At 41.8% G+C, this 19,803-nt stretch overlaps 3 protein-coding genes across 7 annotated transcripts; 1 reads left to right on the forward strand and 2 right to left on the reverse strand.

Moving 5' to 3' along the window:
- Nucleotides 1-1,911: 1,911 nt before the first annotated feature.
- LOC143501235 (uncharacterized) lies at nucleotides 1,912-4,827 on the reverse strand. The gene is made up of 4 exons (XM_076994819.1): nucleotides 4,297-4,827; nucleotides 3,274-3,468; nucleotides 3,066-3,145; nucleotides 1,912-2,971 (listed from the first exon to the last, which is right to left on the reverse strand). The coding sequence occupies exons 1-4, from the start codon at nucleotides 4,300-4,302 to the stop codon at nucleotides 2,014-2,016; spliced, it is 1,239 nt and encodes a 412-aa protein (XP_076850934.1). The 5' UTR covers nucleotides 4,303-4,827; the 3' UTR covers nucleotides 1,912-2,013.
- Nucleotides 4,828-5,063: 236 nt separating this feature from the next.
- LOC143501236 (uncharacterized) lies at nucleotides 5,064-14,612 on the forward strand. Of its 5 annotated transcripts, none has more exons than XM_076994822.1 (18): nucleotides 5,064-5,364; nucleotides 5,989-6,075; nucleotides 6,465-6,576; nucleotides 7,527-7,713; nucleotides 8,062-8,379; nucleotides 8,468-8,611; nucleotides 8,742-8,825; nucleotides 9,369-9,437; nucleotides 9,636-9,832; nucleotides 9,993-10,088; nucleotides 10,237-10,396; nucleotides 12,094-12,201; nucleotides 12,302-12,398; nucleotides 12,677-12,907; nucleotides 13,236-13,308; nucleotides 13,474-13,604; nucleotides 13,700-13,821; nucleotides 14,413-14,612. In XM_076994822.1, the coding sequence occupies exons 2-18, from the start codon at nucleotides 5,994-5,996 to the stop codon at nucleotides 14,413-14,415; spliced, it is 2,214 nt and encodes a 737-aa protein (XP_076850937.1). In that variant the 5' UTR covers nucleotides 5,064-5,364; nucleotides 5,989-5,993; the 3' UTR covers nucleotides 14,416-14,612. The 5 variants fall into 5 exon arrangements, with proteins under 5 accessions (XP_076850937.1, XP_076850940.1, XP_076850938.1 ...); XM_076994825.1 differs by having other exon boundaries at nucleotides 13,474-13,563; XM_076994823.1 differs by lacking the exon at nucleotides 14,413-14,612 and having other exon boundaries at nucleotides 8,062-8,199; nucleotides 8,290-8,379; nucleotides 13,700-14,363.
- Nucleotides 14,613-17,119: 2,507 nt separating this feature from the next.
- Nucleotides 17,120-19,765, reverse strand: LOC143501234 (uncharacterized). Its single transcript, XM_076994818.1, has 4 exons — nucleotides 19,505-19,765; nucleotides 18,482-18,676; nucleotides 18,274-18,353; nucleotides 17,120-18,179 (listed from the first exon to the last, which is right to left on the reverse strand). Exons 1-4 carry the CDS (start codon nucleotides 19,508-19,510, stop codon nucleotides 17,222-17,224), a joined length of 1,239 nt encoding a protein of 412 aa, XP_076850933.1. The 5' UTR covers nucleotides 19,511-19,765; the 3' UTR covers nucleotides 17,120-17,221.
- Between the last annotated feature and the right edge of the window lie 38 nt (nucleotides 19,766-19,803).

Below are 19,803 nucleotides of genomic sequence, written 5' to 3' on the forward strand. Positions count from 1 at the left end.
ACATTATTAGAAGACCATACCATAAACTCTGCAATCTAGGTCTGTCCCCCTCACTGTGCTCATGGATCAAAGACTTTCTCACTAACAGACCACAAGTGGTAAGAATAGGGGACCACACATCATCCCAAATCATTTTAAACACTGGTACACCGCAGGGCTGTGTGCTCAGTCCAGACCTCTTCACACTTTTTATGATTGCAGCCCCATCCATGTCTTCAACACATTTGTGAAATATGTGATAGACAGTAGTGATAGACTGCATCTCTAACAACAACGAAACTCAGTACAGAGAGGAGATTCAGCACCTGGCACGGTGGTGCTCAGACAACAACCTAGCTCTGAACACCACCAAAACTAAAGAGATCATCAGAGACTACCGCACAGTTAAAAGAACTGCACATGCCCCTCTACTCATAGATGGAGATGAAGTGGAACGTGTGCACAGCATCAAATACCTCAGACTCCACATCACAGCTGATCTCACCTGGACTTTAAATACCAGTGGGGAACTGTCAGGGCCCTCTACGCCCTCTCAGAGGGCCTAAAAATATTCTTAAAACATAAATATATATAATATAATTTATCCAATTTTATTTTATCTACTTACAGTTTGACAATCGACATCTAAACAATTACAAAAATATAAGCAAATAAATTATTCACCCCTGTCTATTCAATCTGTGTTGGAAGGTGAGGGGTTAAGTGGAAGCCTGTGAGTCTGTGTCTCCCCCTATCAGCACTGTGATGCCCGTTGTTCGTTTACAGAGGGCCTGGCAGTTATAATTCAGCGCAATTGGCTCCATGCACAAGATGGCGTCCATTCTGTTTCCGGCATTTGAGGGTGTGCATGAGAAGTTCCGGTCTGAGCACTTCCGTGGTTTTAGTATTAATATCAACACGAAGAGATAGCGAGCTAGTTGGAAATAATGAGTGCATTCAGGGTTAAAGAGAGAAGACTGGCCTTATTATATTATAGTTATATATATATATATATATATATATATATATATATATATATATATATATATATATATATATATATATATAGTTATATACTTATTATAGTTATATAGTTTTGTATAGTTATATATATACATTGTTATTGTTTTTTTTATATAATGTTTGCTTATTTGGTGCTTGTAAATAGTTTTTTTATGAATGTTATAATAACTCCTTGACCATAATTGATTAACACTAGAATGACTGAAATTTCAAGATCCTGAGGACATCACCCCTCCTTCTTCCCAGTAATTAAGAGAGCCATAAGTCAGCCTTTATTATGTTAATTCATAAAGAAACACTCAGGCAGCAACTCTGTGGTACATTCAGAAAGCCCCCTAGTATAACATCTCTCTTTCACTCCCTTTCTCTGTCTCATATATATATATATATATACACACACACACAAACACACACACGTTATAGTTACATATAGACATCCACACTGTATACACTACATTATTGATTGTTGTTAGTGTAACATCTCAGTCTCTTCCTTTTCTCTCTGTAACACTAGTACTTACTACTAGTAACACTGTAACTTACCAATTTAGTAGAGATATACAGAAGAGAGCTCAATTCAATTTCATTATTTCAGTGAGGGTTATGGCAGTTTATATATGCATATTTCATGCTTGGAAACAACCAAGTCAACCAAGTATTCTTTAGTCATTCTAGTGTTAAACAACCATTATTCAGTTTCTGTATTACATCTTTTTTTTTATTATACACTAAATGAGTACAACTTTAATGCCACCTTAATTAATTTTATCAGCTCTACAAATATAGGGCAGTTCTATATTTACATCTTGTAGTTCTTCTGTCTCTCTGTATAAGATTCTGCTCAGTCTGGTTTCGGCATTGTTTTACACATATGGGAAAGCATGGTAGCATAAAGAAAAGGACTCAATGTCAACACATTTAAGATTTATTAAGAATCAATCATTAAAATATCATTAGTTCATAAATTTACTGCATTTTAAATAGATAACTGCCAAACGTGATGAGAAGTCATTACACTGACATGTAAAAATAAAAAAATAAAAAATCTCCCTTCTCTCTAATGGTTTTAGCCACTTCACAGTCTCTGTATATGCGCTGAATGAGAATATCATCCTCTGCAAATACAACAAAATCACACCACTCCATACCTGTAAGTAGGAGCTGGCCTTGTACCTGCCAGTAGTAACTGTGAGTCTGCTTCAATTTCAGTGTGCCACTCTGCATTTTCAGGTAGCTACAGTCCACATAGCTTTTTGCATTGGGGCATTTAATTTCCACCAGTCCAAAGGGTGGGCTCTCAGTCGGGTCAAACACCAGACCATCAGGAGATGCCCCTAACCAGGGGGCATCAGGGTGGATGACAAACCCACAAGGCCAGTAATTGGTGTTTTTTATTCTGCAGTACTCCTGTATGGCAACCGGTTCCAGTGCCAATCCCCTCTTCATTGCAGCAGTTTGATTCACTCCCTTTCGAATCCTTTGTGACAGGATTTCTGCAGAACTCTGACCTCTGACATGGCATATTTCCCTGAATCGGGAGGAAGTTATTCTTGGCCCCCTGACTCGGTGCCACTCCACAGAGTTGCTCTGCTCTCTGATGGCAACCTCTATCTTCCTTGCCATGTCAAATGTAGTGACAAGTGACTGCAGATGGAGGTGTTGTTGGTGACTGCACACGAACTGGCAGTTAGTAGGCTCAAGCCTATAGCCGTCTACAGGTAGAGGTGGTGGCAGAGGGGCATCTGGATGGTGTACTACAACCCAACTCACTGGTACTGGATGCTGGTAGGATATGGGACTACCCGCCTGGACTTTCCCAAAAGCTGAATCAACCAGCGGGACGTCAGCACTTATGGCCATGGTGGTGATGAGTGGAGCAATGTCTGCAGTGAAGTCCTTGTACTGCTCATCAACTTTGAGGACATGTGGATCTGGCAGCTCCCCTCGCACTGCCTTGTAACGTTTACTCCTTTGAAAAATCGAATTCCACAGTAAGGACTTTGTACACTCATACAACAAAGGTTATACAGTAAGCAAAGCATACATAGGAAAATTAATTTTACCTTACACCATCAGCAACTGTAAACTGCTTCGGCTTGGAGGACAAAAATACCATGTCACTTACTCTGCCTGGTTTCACACCCTATTAATTACATAAAAGAATGATCACACTACTTTAAATGTTTGTTGATGTGACATAGTACATCAGCTCATAATGTAGCTTGTTGAAGAAATAATTTAACTTTGGTATGGTTGGGAACACATACTCACCATGGTTCTTGGCTTGTGCCAGCGTTGTTCTGTTTCTGTGCAGCTTAGGACTGGGGGTACAGCAGCCAGGTTCAGTGTGGAGTAGTGTGCAGTCTGAAACAGTAGTGCAACATTGTGGTTGCAGAGTGCTGTCCCAGCCACACAGGAGCACTCGGCCACTGCAATGTCCACCGGTACACGGTCTTCAAAGACAATCTAAACATAAAAAAAAACCAGTCAAAATCTCAGGCTAAATGAGTGGTGTCCAATTTTATATGCAAAGGAATGGTGTGGCTGCAGGTTTTTATTCCAGCCAAATATATAACAATAGATGCTTAAACAACTGATTACACTTGTTTAATTATATGTTTTTTGCTGCTCATTATGTAGCAAATACCTGCTTCCAACCCAGACCTTTACACACAAGTCGGGACACCCCTGGGCTTAATCACGGCAGGTTATCAATTGTATCACCAAGAGTATAAGCAATATAAGTTTACTCCCTCTTGCTGCAATATAAGAAATAACGATAAACTTATCTACCTTTTATCATATCCCTTGTCTCAATTTTCTTCAAATATTTTAAAGTTAGTGAATCACTGAACTGTGTTAGTAAAACAGTGTTAGTAAAACAAAGGAACAGGCGCAGGGTACAAAATACTTACCACTGCCAAGTCATTAAGATATTTGGACCCTGCATGTATTATACTAAATATACAGTAAATAACAACTGAGGCTGTGAACCAACAAACACTGTTTTTCCTCCCTACTCTGAGGTCGTGAGGTTTTTCACTCTTCCTCATCGACCTGTAACAGGTAGCCCTGATGCTCACTCTCCCTGACGAATCTCTGTTTGAAACTGTGGGCATTTAAACAGGACATCATTTACAATATACATAAAAGTTACACTGAATGTCATTAAAACATCTGACACTGGATACAACCGTCGTTAGAGTCCTAGTTAGACAATAAGCTCAGCTAAATCACAGGGTGGGTGTGTAGCTAACTAGGCTGCCTAGCTAGCTGTGTAATGGTGTGACATACCTTCATAGTTGTCGATGTAACTGGATATATACATCTTATATCCTTTTTCCCTTTTGCTCCTCGGGGTTGAGCTGGCCGCTTGGACTATCCGATGCACATCGGTGATGGTAATCTTTGGTAGATCTTGGAGGCACCTAGTGTAAAACACAGCCATCTTCGCTTCTGCGCGTCTGTCCTGTGTGCCGGAGCGGAACTATTCACGCGCACCCTCGAAAAACCGGAAGTAGTAACACGTCATCCCGTGCAACTAGCGAATACCAGTTTCAAATGACAGTAAAATTGACCAATCATATCTTCCCTCTTAGTGGGCGGGCTTAACTGTATGATAATTTCCGCCTGCTGTGGCGACGCTAGCTGTCGTTAGCGTACCACCACTAGCTAGTTCCGATTCATTCCTTTGACGTCCTCGTGCGCGTTGTTTACATATTCCGCTTCCGAGGAACACGGAGCTGTGAACCTTATTTTGTTGGAACCTTATTTTTGTTAAGAAGTTATCTAGTACAGATATTACTGTTTATTGCGTGTCTAAAGCTGTACTGTCGTCTCAGTTTTTTTCTTTATTGCAGTTAATTAGGAGAGGAAACATTTTTTTTTCGGGGGGATGGGAGCGGGCCCAGGTTTAATGGTCACGGTTCGCTACTGATATACGGTCTGTGGTATGAACCCTTTGGGTACAAGCCAGGCTGCATCAGGTTATTGTAGCAGCCTGGCTGATTTGGTGTTTTAGTTAAAAAAATAGGAAATTGTCATATCACGTGCCACTCAACTTTGGAATGTTTGGTTTAGAATGTTTGGTTGGGAAGGTGGAATGTTTGGATTCAGTTTCGATGCTGAAAAGCTGAGAAATTGTCGCATGACATTTGGCTCTGAGAATTATCAAACCTACAATCTGAGAATCCTATCAATCCTACAATCCTTACAAATCTTCCCAGATCTTTCTATTTTTTCTAGATCTTTCTATCTTTCTATTCTTTCAAATTTTTCATCCAGGAGATTTTTTTTTACCCCAGGAGAAGTGACCAGCCAAGGCAGGAACAGAAGAACAGGAGAACTTCATAGACACACCAGGTGAGAAAAATATATTTTCATATACTGTACATAATTTTATACTTCTATGTAAGACAGTATATTTAGTTCTTATGAGTATGGATTTCCATAGGCTTGTTCATAATTATTAAAAATTAAATATACACATTTATGTAGTAGGTTTCTAAGGTTCAGAAAAATAACATGTATATTTATTCTGCTGATGACTGTCAAGCTCTTTATTTCATGTGTACAGGATAATATAATTAATGGAGCATGGGTTATTTCTTTGATTTCTTTGACTCAGCACAATTTTCATAAATCCCACCATGTTAACATTGTCCATGTGGCCATGGAAAAAGCAAATAAAAATAAACATTTTTAAAAAGAAACAGATTTCTAACATGACAAATTCTTAAGCATTCTCCCCACATTCTGATGACATCACATGGCACCATAGCCCTTCTTATAATCACTTGTTCATTGGGAAACACTTACAAGGCATTTGAGCCTCACTGTGAGGCGTGCTGGGTTTCACTTTACCTGCTGTGGGATTTTCAGGTGTGCCCTACAACCCCCAAGAGACAGTGATCCACAGACAATATAGCAATATCTGTCTACTGCACTGTTATTCGTATAGTACATAATCTTTTTCTTAATGTTCAGTCAACATGACAGCAGATGCCCTTCGGAGACCAGTTGGAGACCAGTTGATCCTGGAAGAGGATGAGAATTATCTCCCATCTGAACAAGGTACATTAGCTGTCGCATACTACCTGTTACAGTTTAGGACCCCGGATAAAACTTTAATATATGTTACTGAAATGGTATACTTTAATATCCACCATTGATAAAGTCTACAAGCTACAACAGTTCCATCATTTAATAACTAAATTATAATGTTGACATAATAACTTAATAATATATAATAATAATAATAATAATAATATATAATAATAATATTAACAACACATGTCCAGTTGGGACTCTTGTATGTTCGTCCAAGCTATAGCTACACTTTATAACATAGAATCAATCTCCATGCATTATGGACTTAACTATTTGAATTTGTGGGATTTTACTTGATTTGAAAATATCATACTGATTGTGGGTATATTCATCTTATCCGTATTCCTCCTCAGAGGTCCATGAGTATGCCAGAGAAATTGGCATTGACCCTGATGGGGAGCCAGAGCTGCTGTGGCTGGCCAGAGAGGGGATTGTAGCCCCACTACCTCCTGATTGGAAACCCTGGTAGGACAAACTCATTCTCATACAGTCACCCAGTTTTCTTATCCTTACACACAGAGCAGTGAGCGTTGGTGTGAGCGTTGGTTCCTTTTAGTAAAATCCAAGCATACTCTAATGTGCCCTTAATTGAGGAATGGCTTCCATTCCAAGAACTCTACGTATCATTCATGCTGTCTCATTCATTCAGGCTCTTGATTACCTGACGTACCAAGGCCCTTTGTCCCCTGTAACTCAGTTATAATTTTAAGTACCATTTATAGAAGTAGGATGCATCAGGACTTTATTGTGAGTGTCATAATGTCACACGGACTCTCTGGAAGCTTGCAAGAAGTGGGCATTGAATCACTTATGACCTAGGTGATTAGATGAGCAAATTAGAAAGCCCAACTTTTTTTTAAAGACCTTGGAACTGCAAGTCTGGAGAAGACTGAATATTTTGACTGGGAAGTAAGACTGGGCAAGAGAAAATATAACAGACAGAGGAGGATTTTTGAAGTTGGAGAGTATGATGTGACATGAAAGATCAGACACAATTTAACATATTAAATCATTTTTGGATTCTGTATTCAAATGGTTTGGGGGGAAGTATGTTATAACCTTATTGTCAGGTGTAACAGTGGTGTCTTTATATGAGTCAGTACCTTCATACATAAAACACATAAAGACAAGATCCAGGGGATATTTAATGTTAGTTGTCCCCGAAACTAACAATTGCAAAGTATAAAATTAATATTTCATCACTCTATGCAGCAGATTTGCTTGTAGACTTGGCCTTCTGGCACTATTAATCTGAGCAATGAGACCCAGAGCACCACTCAGTGTTTCAGATGTTGACATATTGACACCTTTGTGGACAGTCCTGTGCTGGAGAACCTAGGCTTGTCTACATGTCATGTGTTTTTATGTGTGTGTTTATCTATGTGATGAGCTTGTCTCTCTTTCCTACTCTCCAGTCAGGATGTGACTGGAGAAGTATACTATTTCAACTTCTCCACGGGCCAGTCCACCTGGGACCACCCCTGTGATGAGCACTACCGCCAACTAGTGGCCCAGGAGCGGGAGTGTGCTCAGCCATGCCACGGCCATGCCATGGATGAAGAGGAGGAGGATGAAGAGCCGAAGAAGGCGTCTGTCCATGAGGTGAAAACACCTGCTAGAATATAATGCTCTGATTTTTAGCTCACTGTCACCTTTGTAGTCTTTACACTGCAGTTGTTCACACATTATGTTCCCAGCTTTTATACACATTTATACAGCGCCACTAACATCACTGTGTGTGCTCACGTGATCTTGGTGTTACTGTAGCACCTTGCTCTACCTGTCACACACACACACACACACACACACACACGCACACACACACACACACACACACACACACACACACACACACACACACACACACACACAGATCTTGTGAATGTCTGTACATGCATGTTTATGCATGTGTGTTTGCATGTGTTGGTGTGTTTGTCTGTGTATGAGCAGGACAGTGAACTCAGGGTGGCAGAGGAGACTGAGCTGGACGTGGACGAAGAAAAGAAAAAGAGAGAGAAGGAGTGTGTGTGTGTGTGTGAGTGTATGTGTGGTGAGTTGTCTGGTCTGTTGCAGGAGGTGAGGGAGGAGGTGCAGAGGGAGCACAGCAGGAAGCTGGAGCAGCTGTCGCAGGAGTACCAGGAGCAGCTCTTCACCCTCAGACATGAGCACCTGGAGGAGGTGCAGAGGGAGCACAGCAGGAAGCTGGAGCAGGTGTCGCAGGAGCACCAGGAGCAGCTCTTCACCCTCAGACAAAAGCACCTGGAGGAGGTGTGGCAGGGAGAATTCATTTACTCACAGCTCAGTGATCACCTGAGAGACCGAGCCAATGTGTGTTCATCACACGGTGTGTGTGCAGGAGAGCGTGGAGAGGGAGCGCTTGTTGAGGGCTCAACTGGAGGAGAGGGAGAGGATGCAGGCTTCGCACACGTCCCAGCTGGATCAGCTCAGACTACAGCTCGACTCTCAGCTCCAACACACCCACAAAATACACATGCAGAAAGTAAGATCCCACACCCATACGATACTCACGTGCAAAAACGCCTCTTCTGCCGTACCCAGTCGGGTGTTTATGTGTATAAAGACGGTGAGAGTTGTTTGTATTTGTTTGTTTTTCTTGTGTGTGTGTTTAGGCGTTAGAAGTGCAGAAGATGATTGAGCAACTGGACATGAAAACCAAAGAGCTCAAAACTCAGGAACTGCTACTCCAAACTCAGGTACTTTACCTGCGTTATTTGAGTGTGTGTGTGTGTGTGGGTGTGCTACTCCAAACTGAGATACTTTACCTGCTTTATTTGAGTGTGTGTGTGTGTGTGTGTGTGGGTGTGCTACTCCAAACTTAGATACTTTACCTGCTTTATTTGAGTGTGTGTGTGTGTGTGTGTGTGTGTGTGGGTGTGCAACACCAAGCTCAGGTACTTTACCTGCTTTATTTGAGTGTGTGGGTGTGTGTGCGCTACTCCAAACTCAGGTACTTTAGCTACTTTGAGTGTGTATGTGCAACTGGTACACTGAGCTCCATTGTATTAGGTGCCCGTATAGCTGTAGTTATAAGTTACTAATCATTCGTCAGTCAGTTCTTTGTGCTGAGAAGTTAACTGACTCAATGACCTGTTTTGAAGAAAAAAAATGAATAGGTCATGTCTGGAGTGTGTGTGTGCGTGTGCATGTGCGTGCATGCATGTGTGTGAATCTTCAGTCCAGTCACTCAGCTGCCTGATAAAATGATCTGTGTGTGTGTTTGTACTGTTGGTCTGTAGGCTGCAGATTTGAAGAAGAGGAGACAACAGCTGAGTGAGGAAGGAGATGAAGTTGAGAAGGGGATAGAGGTGAGTGTGTGTGACCAGGTGTGTGTGTGTGTGTGTGTGTGTGTGTGTTTCATTGTGAACTGTTATGCTAGGTTGTGTGTGTCCCCCAGGTGTGTGTGTGTGTGTGTGTGTGTGTGTGTGTGTGTGTGTGTGTGTGTGTGTGTGTGTGTGTGTCATTGTGAACTGTTATGTTAGGTTGTGTGTTTGTGTGTCCCCCAGGCTCTCTCACGTGTCCTGAGAGAACGGGACAGTCTGCGTGCAGAGCTGGACCAATTAAGAGATGAGAGGAGGAGAGAAAGGGAGGAGCTGGATAAAGAGAGAGAGGGAAGGAGGAGGGAGAGGGAGGAGAGCAAGAGGATGATGGAGGAGAGAGAAAAACTTCAGGCTAGATGTGATGAACTCCACAGAAGGCTCAGGTAATACACACACAAACACACACACACACACACACACACACACACACACACACACACACACACACACACACACACACATACACACACATTAGCTTTGACCAAGTCAGTACTGGTCTCTGGTGACACAAATGCAAGGTACACAGAGTGTGTACATGTACAGATCTGTGTTGGTGTGGAGGGCTCCCTCCAAGTGGAGGAAATGGAACCTCCTCTCTCCCCTGTGCCCACCTCCCACAACCTCCCGCAGCATAGACAAGTATGTGGGTGTGGGTGGGTGTGGGTGGGGAGGGAGGCTGTCCGATTGTATGTATTTATCATATGTTTATATACTCGTTTGTAATCTCCTCTCTCTCTCTCTCTCTCTCTCTCTCTCTCTCTCTCTCTCTCTCTCTCTCTCTCTCTAGCTTGCAGGAGTATATTTCAGGTGAAGGTGTCCAGCAGAGAGCAAGACAGTTCTTGGAGAAACAGACCAGCTGTCTGAGAGTGAGACAGGCGGCACTAAGGACGGCCCACCCCAGCCCGCAGAGGTCCGCTGCAGGAGGCTCTGCTCAGCCTCTCTGCCAGGTCCGTCAAGTCTAGTCAGTTTTATTTATAAAGCGCTTTTTACAAAACATGGTGTCACAAGCGCTTGGGTCCAGATCCCTATTGAACAAGACAGGGGCAAGTGTGGCAGAGACAAACTCCCTATGCGGATTAGGAAGAAACCTTGGGAGGACCAAGACCCCAAAGGGAAGCCATGCTCAATTGGCCCAGCAACTTTAAGTTCATATTTATAGTCCTGTGTCTATCTGAGCAGTCACAGTCTCTCCAATATGGATGCTGGGCCTCAGGTAGGATGCTGGCCGTATTGGCACATGCATCCACGGCATCAGCACATCCACTGGCAACCCAGAGCATCTTCTAGCTCCTTTATGGAATTGTCTTTGTAGAAACATGTAGTCAAGATACAGAATGCAGGTTAATATGTAAAATCAAATTAAACTTCCATATATATAGCACACGTGCCAGTGACTTAGCATGTGGCTCCAGCAGGCTTATCCCTAGCAGCATAACTAAAGGGAGGGGCCTGGAGGTGACCACAGGCATGAGGGTACTGAGACATTACTCTGCCTTCGGCTGTAATCTTGTAGTTTTCGGATCTGAGCACAATCCTGTGCTTTGAGAGAGCAGCAGGTGAGATGATTATGGTATGCAGTGAGTTCACTCGGATATTGTGGAGGACTATTTAATGCTTTATAGGCCAACAGAAGAATTTTAAAATCAGTTTGATATTTAAGCAGGAGCCAGTGCAATGCTGAGAGAGTAGGACTAATGTGATGCACTTCTCAAGGCCTAGTTAGGACTCTGGCTCTTGGATTCAAGTTGGAATGCAGCAAGTTGGACTTTCTTTAGGGACTGTTTAGAGCATCCAATTAAAAGTAGTCCAATCTTGATGAGATTGTGGACCAGTTTCTCTGCGTCTGATACCGAACGTACATGTCTCAGCTTGGCAATATTACATGAAGGTGCAAAGGCAGCATTAGTGACATTGCATATGTGTGTGTCAAATGAAAGATCCTAATCACTAGTGACGCCTAAACTTTTAGCAGGAAATTCAGGTGTTACTGAAAAGCCATCTAGTGTAATAAGAAGATCAGACCCATTGCTTCTAGCACCCTTGGATCCAAGAAGTAACACCTCAGTCTTATTAGAATTTAGAAGAAGAGAATTAGACGCCATCCAGTTCTTTATTTCTTGGATGCAGTTCTCAGTTTTGGTAGTAGTGTTGACATCATCCAAATTAGAATATATATATATATATATATATATATATATATATATATATATATATATATATATATATATATATATATATATATATAACTGAGTCAGTTATATATATATATATATATATATATATATATATATATATAACAGAGTATCATCTGCATAGCAATGGAAGCTAATACCATGCCTACAAATGCTTGCTAGCCTATATAATGAGAATAACATGGGACCCAATACAGATCCTTATGAGCATTCATTATTTTCAAGTACAAATTTGTAACGATCGGTCAGGTAGGATTTGAACCAGGAGAGTGATTGACCTTTTATCTGAGAATATTAAGAGATCGTTAACTACTTTAGACGGTTTCAGTGCCGTGGTGGGTCTAAGCACGTTAGGTCTTGCAGTGCCTACAGCCATGTAGCCAGGTCAGATGGGAGAGAGTAGGAAGCATGAGTATAGCTCCTCTTAGATGTTCTGCTCCCCTGTGCTGTAGGAGGTGAGTGAGCTGGAGAAGCTGAGGGAGAGGGTCCAGAAGGGCCACGCGATCCTGAGAAAGAAGGAGGAGAGACTCGGCCAGCTGGAGACGTCACTGGCAGAGGAGGTAACACACACATACACACACACGTATGCCTGCACCCACACACTTACGTACAAACCCACATTAATACCTACCTGGGCTTTACAATGTTTTACTGTCTCAGCTGTCATGTGATGAAGGCGAGCGGCTCGTGGGAGATCGGAGAGTCTCTGATGTCACAGAGTCAGAGACGAGCGGTGTGTGTGGCCAAGAGGAGACGAGTGAGACACACACTCCATGTGCATGCACAACACACACACACGGGCAGACATTTTGAGAAGGCACTAATTTTGGTTTTCACAAAGTTTACTACCACAGTTTTTTTTTTATGGTGGCAAGGAAGCAAACTGTGAAAACTAAAAATATGCCCATAACTGTAAACAGCTCTAGAGTCCACTCTGGTCTTGTTGGTTCATAGTTATCTGATGTTTTTATTTCTCTAGCAGTAATACACCCAAACTCTGGTCTTCCTCTCTGCTACTCCCACTCTCTGTTTCAGCACATGCAAGGCCAGTGAAAGTGCAGCAGTTAGCAGAGTCCCTGCAGCAGATCTCTGGCCAGCTGAACACAGTGCTGGGTGAACTGGAATCTTTCACTGGGAGGAGCGTCCAGCCCCTCCCTCAGCCACCTCCGTCCTCCTCCTTCCCTCCTGCCCCGTCCTGGGCATGGACACCAAGCCCCGCCTCCTCTTCAGTGGCTCAGAACAGCTTCTTACACTCCACCATTAATGGTCAGTGTTGGGAACGTTACTTTAAAAAAGTAATTAGTTATAGTTACTCACTACTTGTTCAAAAAAGTAACTGAGTTAGTAACTGAATTACTCTATAATAAAAGTAACTCGTTACCAGGGAAAGTAACTATTTGCATTACAGTTAAAAAAAAGTTATATGCCAATGAATAAGGATTTTTTGAAAAAGCAGTTTTCACATTGATTTTCTGTGCTAGGATAATGCCGATCTTTTCCAGTGTAAGGGTGGTGCAGTGTAGAGACCTGCTGTGTCAAATTGGCTTCAGAAATCTAAACCGCACTACCTGTATTAAGACTGCTCTGATTTTAGGAGTTTCCATGGATACCAGTGCCCGCTATCCCATGAGGGCTACCAGAGCATATAGTGGATACACTCCAGCAAGGTGACTACACACACTTGCACACCTGTGCAGGCTCGGTCACAATCTCTCACTCTCACTCTCGCTCACAGGATCAGTGCTGCTGTTGATTTTGAAAGGAAAATTGATGAACTCATACAGTGCTTTTCCATTATGTGTGTGCGTGTGTGTGTGTATGTGTGTGTGTAGTCTCTCCTCTGAGCTAGATGGCCAGAGGCTGCAGAGACTGATCGACGACAACAAAAGGTGGCTGGAATCACGACGCAAAGACCCAAATGTGTATCCTTTCACAATCTCTCTCCCCCTCAGCTTATACACATGTACGTATCACACACAAACCAGTACGGGAACAGAATGCATCATATTTTCACACACACTCTCTTGCACCCTTGTGTTCTCCTGAACCTCTGCCCAGGCCTCTCTTCACACGCTACCCAGCTGCCCCGCACACCAATGGGCTGGTCCAGCTCAGCCTGGACAAGAAGAATCAGATCAAGGTCTACCATTACTGAAGAGGCACAACCCACTGATGTCCATGTATGTCCAGTGCAAACAAATCAATGGATAGACAGAATACAAACATGCCTATGGACATAAGAGAACACACATGAAATTGTCAAGAGACTTCTGTATAGTGTTATATAGAATGTATAACACTAATGAGATTAAGCACAGTCGTGTGCATCTACAGTGTACAGATACAGTGTTTAAAGTGTAGTATTCAACACATCTGTCCCCTTTAATCCCTTCATACCTTTGTATGTGTTGATGCCATTAAACAACTGCTGTACAAGTTCATATCCACAACAGAAAAGCCTCATAAATCCTGATGACAGGATTATCTTGATCTAGATATTATAGTCCCTAATCTTAGTCTGAAGATGAGGATCACCAACAGAGGTTGTGTAAGCCATATGAAGGTTACAGCTTCCTAGGAGTGTTGTGCTTCACAAAACAACGTGTTTACAGATGTGACACTTGGGGACCAGACAGTGCTTAGCCTGTAAATCCTTTTCATGTAGATATGAAATTTTGCATTTATTTTTGTAAAACGAATAAATCTGTGGTGTTTTACATCAGTGTGGCTTGTGATGTTTGATGGTGTGTGTTTCACTTCTGTGCTTACAGTAAGATCAGGAATAGACCTTCTGTTCAGCAATAGCACTTCTACTGCACACCGATTCTGCAGCACATGCCCCACCGTGGATTCTTCTCAGCTCCACCACGAGTGCAGTCAGAAGAAAGCAGAACAATGACTTGCAGCAGAGAAAAAAACTGCCGTTTTTGCACATCACAGAAAAGTGAATAAAGTTTAATCTGATTCTAGACCTGCTGTAATTGTTATTTTACCGATCTACAGGACATCCTGACACACACCCACTTGCGCTACTGAGAAAACATACAAATGCTTTATTCAGTAATCTCAACCATCAGTTATTAAAAACACAACTTTTTTTTTTTTTTTTTTACATCTGTGCAAATTAGATTCCACCATGTTCACTATCACAGAAGGACTAGTAAAGTGTCCTGGTGAACTAGAGTATTCACTCCTCAGTCAAACCTAAGAGGCCCCAAACCAACATGGAAGGGAGCAGATTGACTAACACACGACTCGGGCCACGTAGGAAAAGAAACAACAAGTACAAAATGCATTGACGTTTGCATGGCAGGTTTGATTTTTCCTACGATTTTTCCTTCCCTCTAAAGAGGAGTCACCAACTGCATGAAGGGTCAATCACACCTGGTATTAACAATACATTTGGTGATTAGTGTGTTCACCAAATACAACTGTAAGCAGGGCCACAAAACCCACCTCCAACATGTGTTCTGTGAATGCCTGATTGACTAGATCTAAAACGTTATCACTGTGAGCCTGCTTGAGCAGATCTGCACCACTCTTGGGTAAAGGAGATGCCTGTGGTTCGAACATTATTAGAAGACCATACCATAAACTCTGCAATCTAGGTCTGTCCCCCTCACTGTGCTCATGGATCAAAGACTTTCTCACTAACAGACCACAAGTGGTAAGAATAGGGGACCACACATCATCCCAAATCATTTTAAACACTGGTACACCGCAGGGCTGTGTGCTCAGTCCAGACCTCTTCACACTTTTTATGATTGCAGCCCCATCCATGTCTTCAACACATTTGTGAAATATGTGATAGACAGTAGTGATAGACTGCATCTCTAACAACAACGAAACTCAGTACAGAGAGGAGATTCAGCACCTGGCACGGTGGTGCTCAGACAACAACCTAGCTCTGAACACCACCAAAACTAAAGAGATCATCAGAGACTACCGCACAGTTAAAAGAACTGCACATGCCCCTCTACTCATAGATGGAGATGAAGTGGAACGTGTGCACAGCATCAAATACCTCAGACTCCACATCACAGCTGATCTCACCTGGACTTTAAATACCAGTGGGGAACTGTCAGGGCCCTCTACGCCCTCTCAGAGGGCCTAAAAATATTCTTAAAACATAAATATATATAATATAATTTATCCAATTTTATTTTATCTACTTACAGTTTGACAATCGACATCTAAACAATTACAAAAATATAAGCAAATAAATTATTCACCCCTGTCTATTCAATCTGTGTTGGAAGGTGAGGGGTTAAGTGGAAGCCTGTGAGTCTGTGTCTCCCCCTATCAGCACTGTGATGCCCGTTGTTCGTTTACAGAGGGCCTGGCAGTTATAATTCAGCGCAATTGGCTCCATGCACAAGATGGCGTCCATTCTGTTTCCGGCATTTGAGGGTGTGCATGAGAAGTTCCGGTCTGAGCACTTCCGTGGTTTTAGTATTAATATCAACACGAAGAGATAGCGAGCTAGTTGGAAATAATGAGTGCATTCAGGGTTAAAGAGAGAAGACTGGCCTTATTATATTATAGTTATATATATATATATATATATATATATATATATATATATATATATATATATATATATATATATATATAGTTATATACTTATTATAGTTATATAGTTTTGTATAGTTATATATATACATTGTTATTGTTTTTTTTATATAATGTTTGCTTATTTGGTGCTTGTAAATAGTTTTTTTATGAATGTTATAATAACTCCTTGACCATAATTGATTAACACTAGAATGACTGAAATTTCAAGATCCTGAGGACATCACCCCTCCTTCTTCCCAGTAATTAAGAGAGCCATAAGTCAGCCTTTATTATGTTAATTCATAAAGAAACACTCAGGCAGCAACTCTGTGGTACATTCAGAAAGCCCCCTAGTATAACATCTCTCTTTCACTCCCTTTCTCTGTCTCATATATATATATATATATACACACACACACAAACACACACACGTTATAGTTACATATAGACATCCACACTGTATACACTACATTATTGATTGTTGTTAGTGTAACATCTCAGTCTCTTCCTTTTCTCTCTGTAACACTAGTACTTACTACTAGTAACACTGTAACTTACCAATTTAGTAGAGATATACAGAAGAGAGCTCAATTCAATTTCATTATTTCAGTGAGGGTTATGGCAGTTTATATATGCATATTTCATGCTTGGAAACAACCAAGTCAACCAAGTATTCTTTAGTCATTCTAGTGTTAAACAACCATTATTCAGTTTCTGTATTACATCTTTTTTTTTATTATACACTAAATGAGTACAACTTTAATGCCACCTTAATTAATTTTATCAGCTCTACAAATATAGGGCAGTTCTATATTTACATCTTGTAGTTCTTCTGTCTCTCTGTATAAGATTCTGCTCAGTCTGGTTTCGGCATTGTTTTACACATATGGGAAAGCATGGTAGCATAAAGAAAAGGACTCAATGTCAACACATTTAAGATTTATTAAGAATCAATCATTAAAATATCATTAGTTCATAAATTTACTGCATTTTAAATAGATAACTGCCAAACGTGATGAGAAGTCATTACACTGACATGTAAAAATAAAAAAATAAAAAATCTCCCTTCTCTCTAATGGTTTTAGCCACTTCACAGTCTCTGTATATGCGCTGAATGAGAATATCATCCTCTGCAAATACAACAAAATCACACCACTCCATACCTGTAAGTAGGAGCTGGCCTTGTACCTGCCAGTAGTAACTGTGAGTCTGCTTCAATTTCAGTGTGCCACTCTGCATTTTCAGGTAGCTACAGTCCACATAGCTTTTTGCATTGGGGCATTTAATTTCCACCAGTCCAAAGGGTGGGCTCTCAGTCGGGTCAAACACCAGACCATCAGGAGATGCCCCTAACCAGGGGGCATCAGGGTGGATGACAAACCCACAAGGCCAGTAATTGGTGTTTTTTATTCTGCAGTACTCCTGTATGGCAACCGGTTCCAGTGCCAATCCCCTCTTCATTGCAGCAGTTTGATTCACTCCCTTTCGAATCCTTTGTGACAGGATTTCTGCAGAACTCTGACCTCTGACATGGCATATTTCCCTGAATCGGGAGGAAGTTATTCTTGGCCCCCTGACTCGGTGCCACTCCACAGAGTTGCTCTGCTCTCTGATGGCAACCTCTATCTTCCTTGCCATGTCAAATGTAGTGACAAGTGACTGCAGATGGAGGTGTTGTTGGTGACTGCACACGAACTGGCAGTTAGTAGGCTCAAGCCTATAGCCGTCTACAGGTAGAGGTGGTGGCAGAGGGGCATCTGGATGGTGTACTACAACCCAACTCACTGGTACTGGATGCTGGTAGGATATGGGACTACCCGCCTGGACTTTCCCAAAAGCTGAATCAACCAGCGGGACGTCAGCACTTATGGCCATGGTGGTGATGAGTGGAGCAATGTCTGCAGTGAAGTCCTTGTACTGCTCATCAACTTTGAGGACATGTGGATCTGGCAGCTCCCCTCGCACTGCCTTGTAACGTTTACTCCTTTGAAAAATCGAATTCCACAGTAAGGACTTTGTACACTCATACAACAAAGGTTATACAGTAAGCAAAGCATACATAGGAAAATTAATTTTACCTTACACCATCAGCAACTGTAAACTGCTTCGGCTTGGAGGACAAAAATACCATGTCACTTACTCTGCCTGGTTTCACACCCTATTAATTACATAAAAGAATGATCACACTACTTTAAATGTTTGTTGATGTGACATAGTACATCAGCTCATAATGTAGCTTGTTGAAGAAATAATTTAACTTTGGTATGGTTGGGAACACATACTCACCATGGTTCTTGGCTTGTGCCAGCGTTGTTCTGTTTCTGTGCAGCTTAGGACTGGGGGTACAGCAGCCAGGTTCAGTGTGGAGTAGTGTGCAGTCTGAAACAGTAGTGCAACATTGTGGTTGCAGAGTGCTGTCCCAGCCACACAGGAGCACTCGGCCACTGCAATGTCCACCGGTACACGGTCTTCAAAGACAATCTAAACATAAAAAAAAACCAGTCAAAATCTCAGGCTAAATGAGTGGTGTCCAATTTTATATGCAAAGGAATGGTGTGGCTGCAGGTTTTTATTCCAGCCAAATATATAACAATAGATGCTTAAACAACTGATTACACTTGTTTAATTATATGTTTTTTGCTGCTCATTATGTAGCAAATACCTGCTTCCAACCCAGACCTTTACACACAAGTCGGGACACCCCTGGGCTTAATCACGGCAGGTTATCAATTGTATCACCAAGAGTATAAGCAATATAAGTTTACTCCCTCTTGCTGCAATATAAGAAATAACGATAAACTTATCTACCTTTTATCATATCCCTTGTCTCAATTTTCTTCAAATATTTTAAAGTTAGTGAATCACTGAACTGTGTTAGTAAAACAGTGTTAGTAAAACAAAGGAACAGGCGCAGGGTACAAAATACTTACCACTGCCAAGTCATTAAGATATTTGGACCCTGCATGTATTATACTAAATATACAGTAAATAACAACTGAGGCTGTGAACCAACAAACACTGTTTTTCCTCCCTACTCTGAGGTCGTGAGGTTTTTCACTCTTCCTCATCGACCTGTAACAGGTAGCCCTGATGCTCACTCTCCCTGACGAATCTCTGTTTGAAACTGTGGGCATTTAAACAGGACATCATTTACAATATACATAAAAGTTACACTGAATGTCATTAAAACATCTGACACTGGATACAACCGTCGTTAGAGTCCTAGTTAGACAATAAGCTCAGCTAAATCACAGGGTGGGTGTGTAGCTAACTAGGCTGCCTAGCTAGCTGTGTAATGGTGTGACATACCTTCATAGTTGTCGATGTAACTGGATATATACATCTTATATCCTTTTTCCCTTTTGCTCCTCGGGGTTGAGCTGGCCGCTTGGACTATCCGATGCACATCGGTGATGGTAATCTTTGGTAGATCTTGGAGGCACCTAGTGTAAAACACAGCCATCTTCGCTTCTGCGCGTCTGTCCTGTGTGCCGGAGCGGAACTATTCACGCGCACCCTCGAAAAACCGGAAGTAGTAACACGTCATCCCGTGCAACTAGCGAATACCAGTTTCAAATGACAGTAAAATTGACCAATCATATCTTCCC

The sequence above is a fragment of the Brachyhypopomus gauderio genome, unplaced genomic scaffold (genome assembly GCF_052324685.1).
Source record: "Brachyhypopomus gauderio isolate BG-103 unplaced genomic scaffold, BGAUD_0.2 sc164, whole genome shotgun sequence".
NCBI lineage: Eukaryota > Metazoa > Chordata > Actinopteri > Gymnotiformes > Hypopomidae > Brachyhypopomus > Brachyhypopomus gauderio.

Coding starts and splice junctions, on each gene's coding strand:
- LOC143501235 (XM_076994819.1), bottom strand. Junction 3,146..3,273: donor GGCACAAGCCAAGAACCATG/GTGAGTATGTGT, acceptor TGTAATTAATAG/GGTGTGAAACCAGGCAGAGT. Junction 2,972..3,065: donor ACAGTTGCTGATGGTGTAAG/GTAAAATTAATT, acceptor GATTTTTCAAAG/GAGTAAACGTTACAAGGCAG.
- LOC143501236 (XM_076994820.1), top strand. CDS start 5,994: ATGACAGCAGATGCCCTTCGGAGACCAGTTGGAGACCAGTTGATCCTG. Junction 8,612..8,741: donor ACAAAATACACATGCAGAAA/GTAAGATCCCAC, acceptor GTGTGTGTTTAG/GCGTTAGAAGTGCAGAAGAT. Junction 12,908..13,235: donor CTTACACTCCACCATTAATG/GTCAGTGTTGGG, acceptor CTCTGATTTTAG/GAGTTTCCATGGATACCAGT.
- LOC143501234 (XM_076994818.1), bottom strand. Junction 18,354..18,481: donor GGCACAAGCCAAGAACCATG/GTGAGTATGTGT, acceptor TGTAATTAATAG/GGTGTGAAACCAGGCAGAGT. Junction 18,180..18,273: donor ACAGTTGCTGATGGTGTAAG/GTAAAATTAATT, acceptor GATTTTTCAAAG/GAGTAAACGTTACAAGGCAG.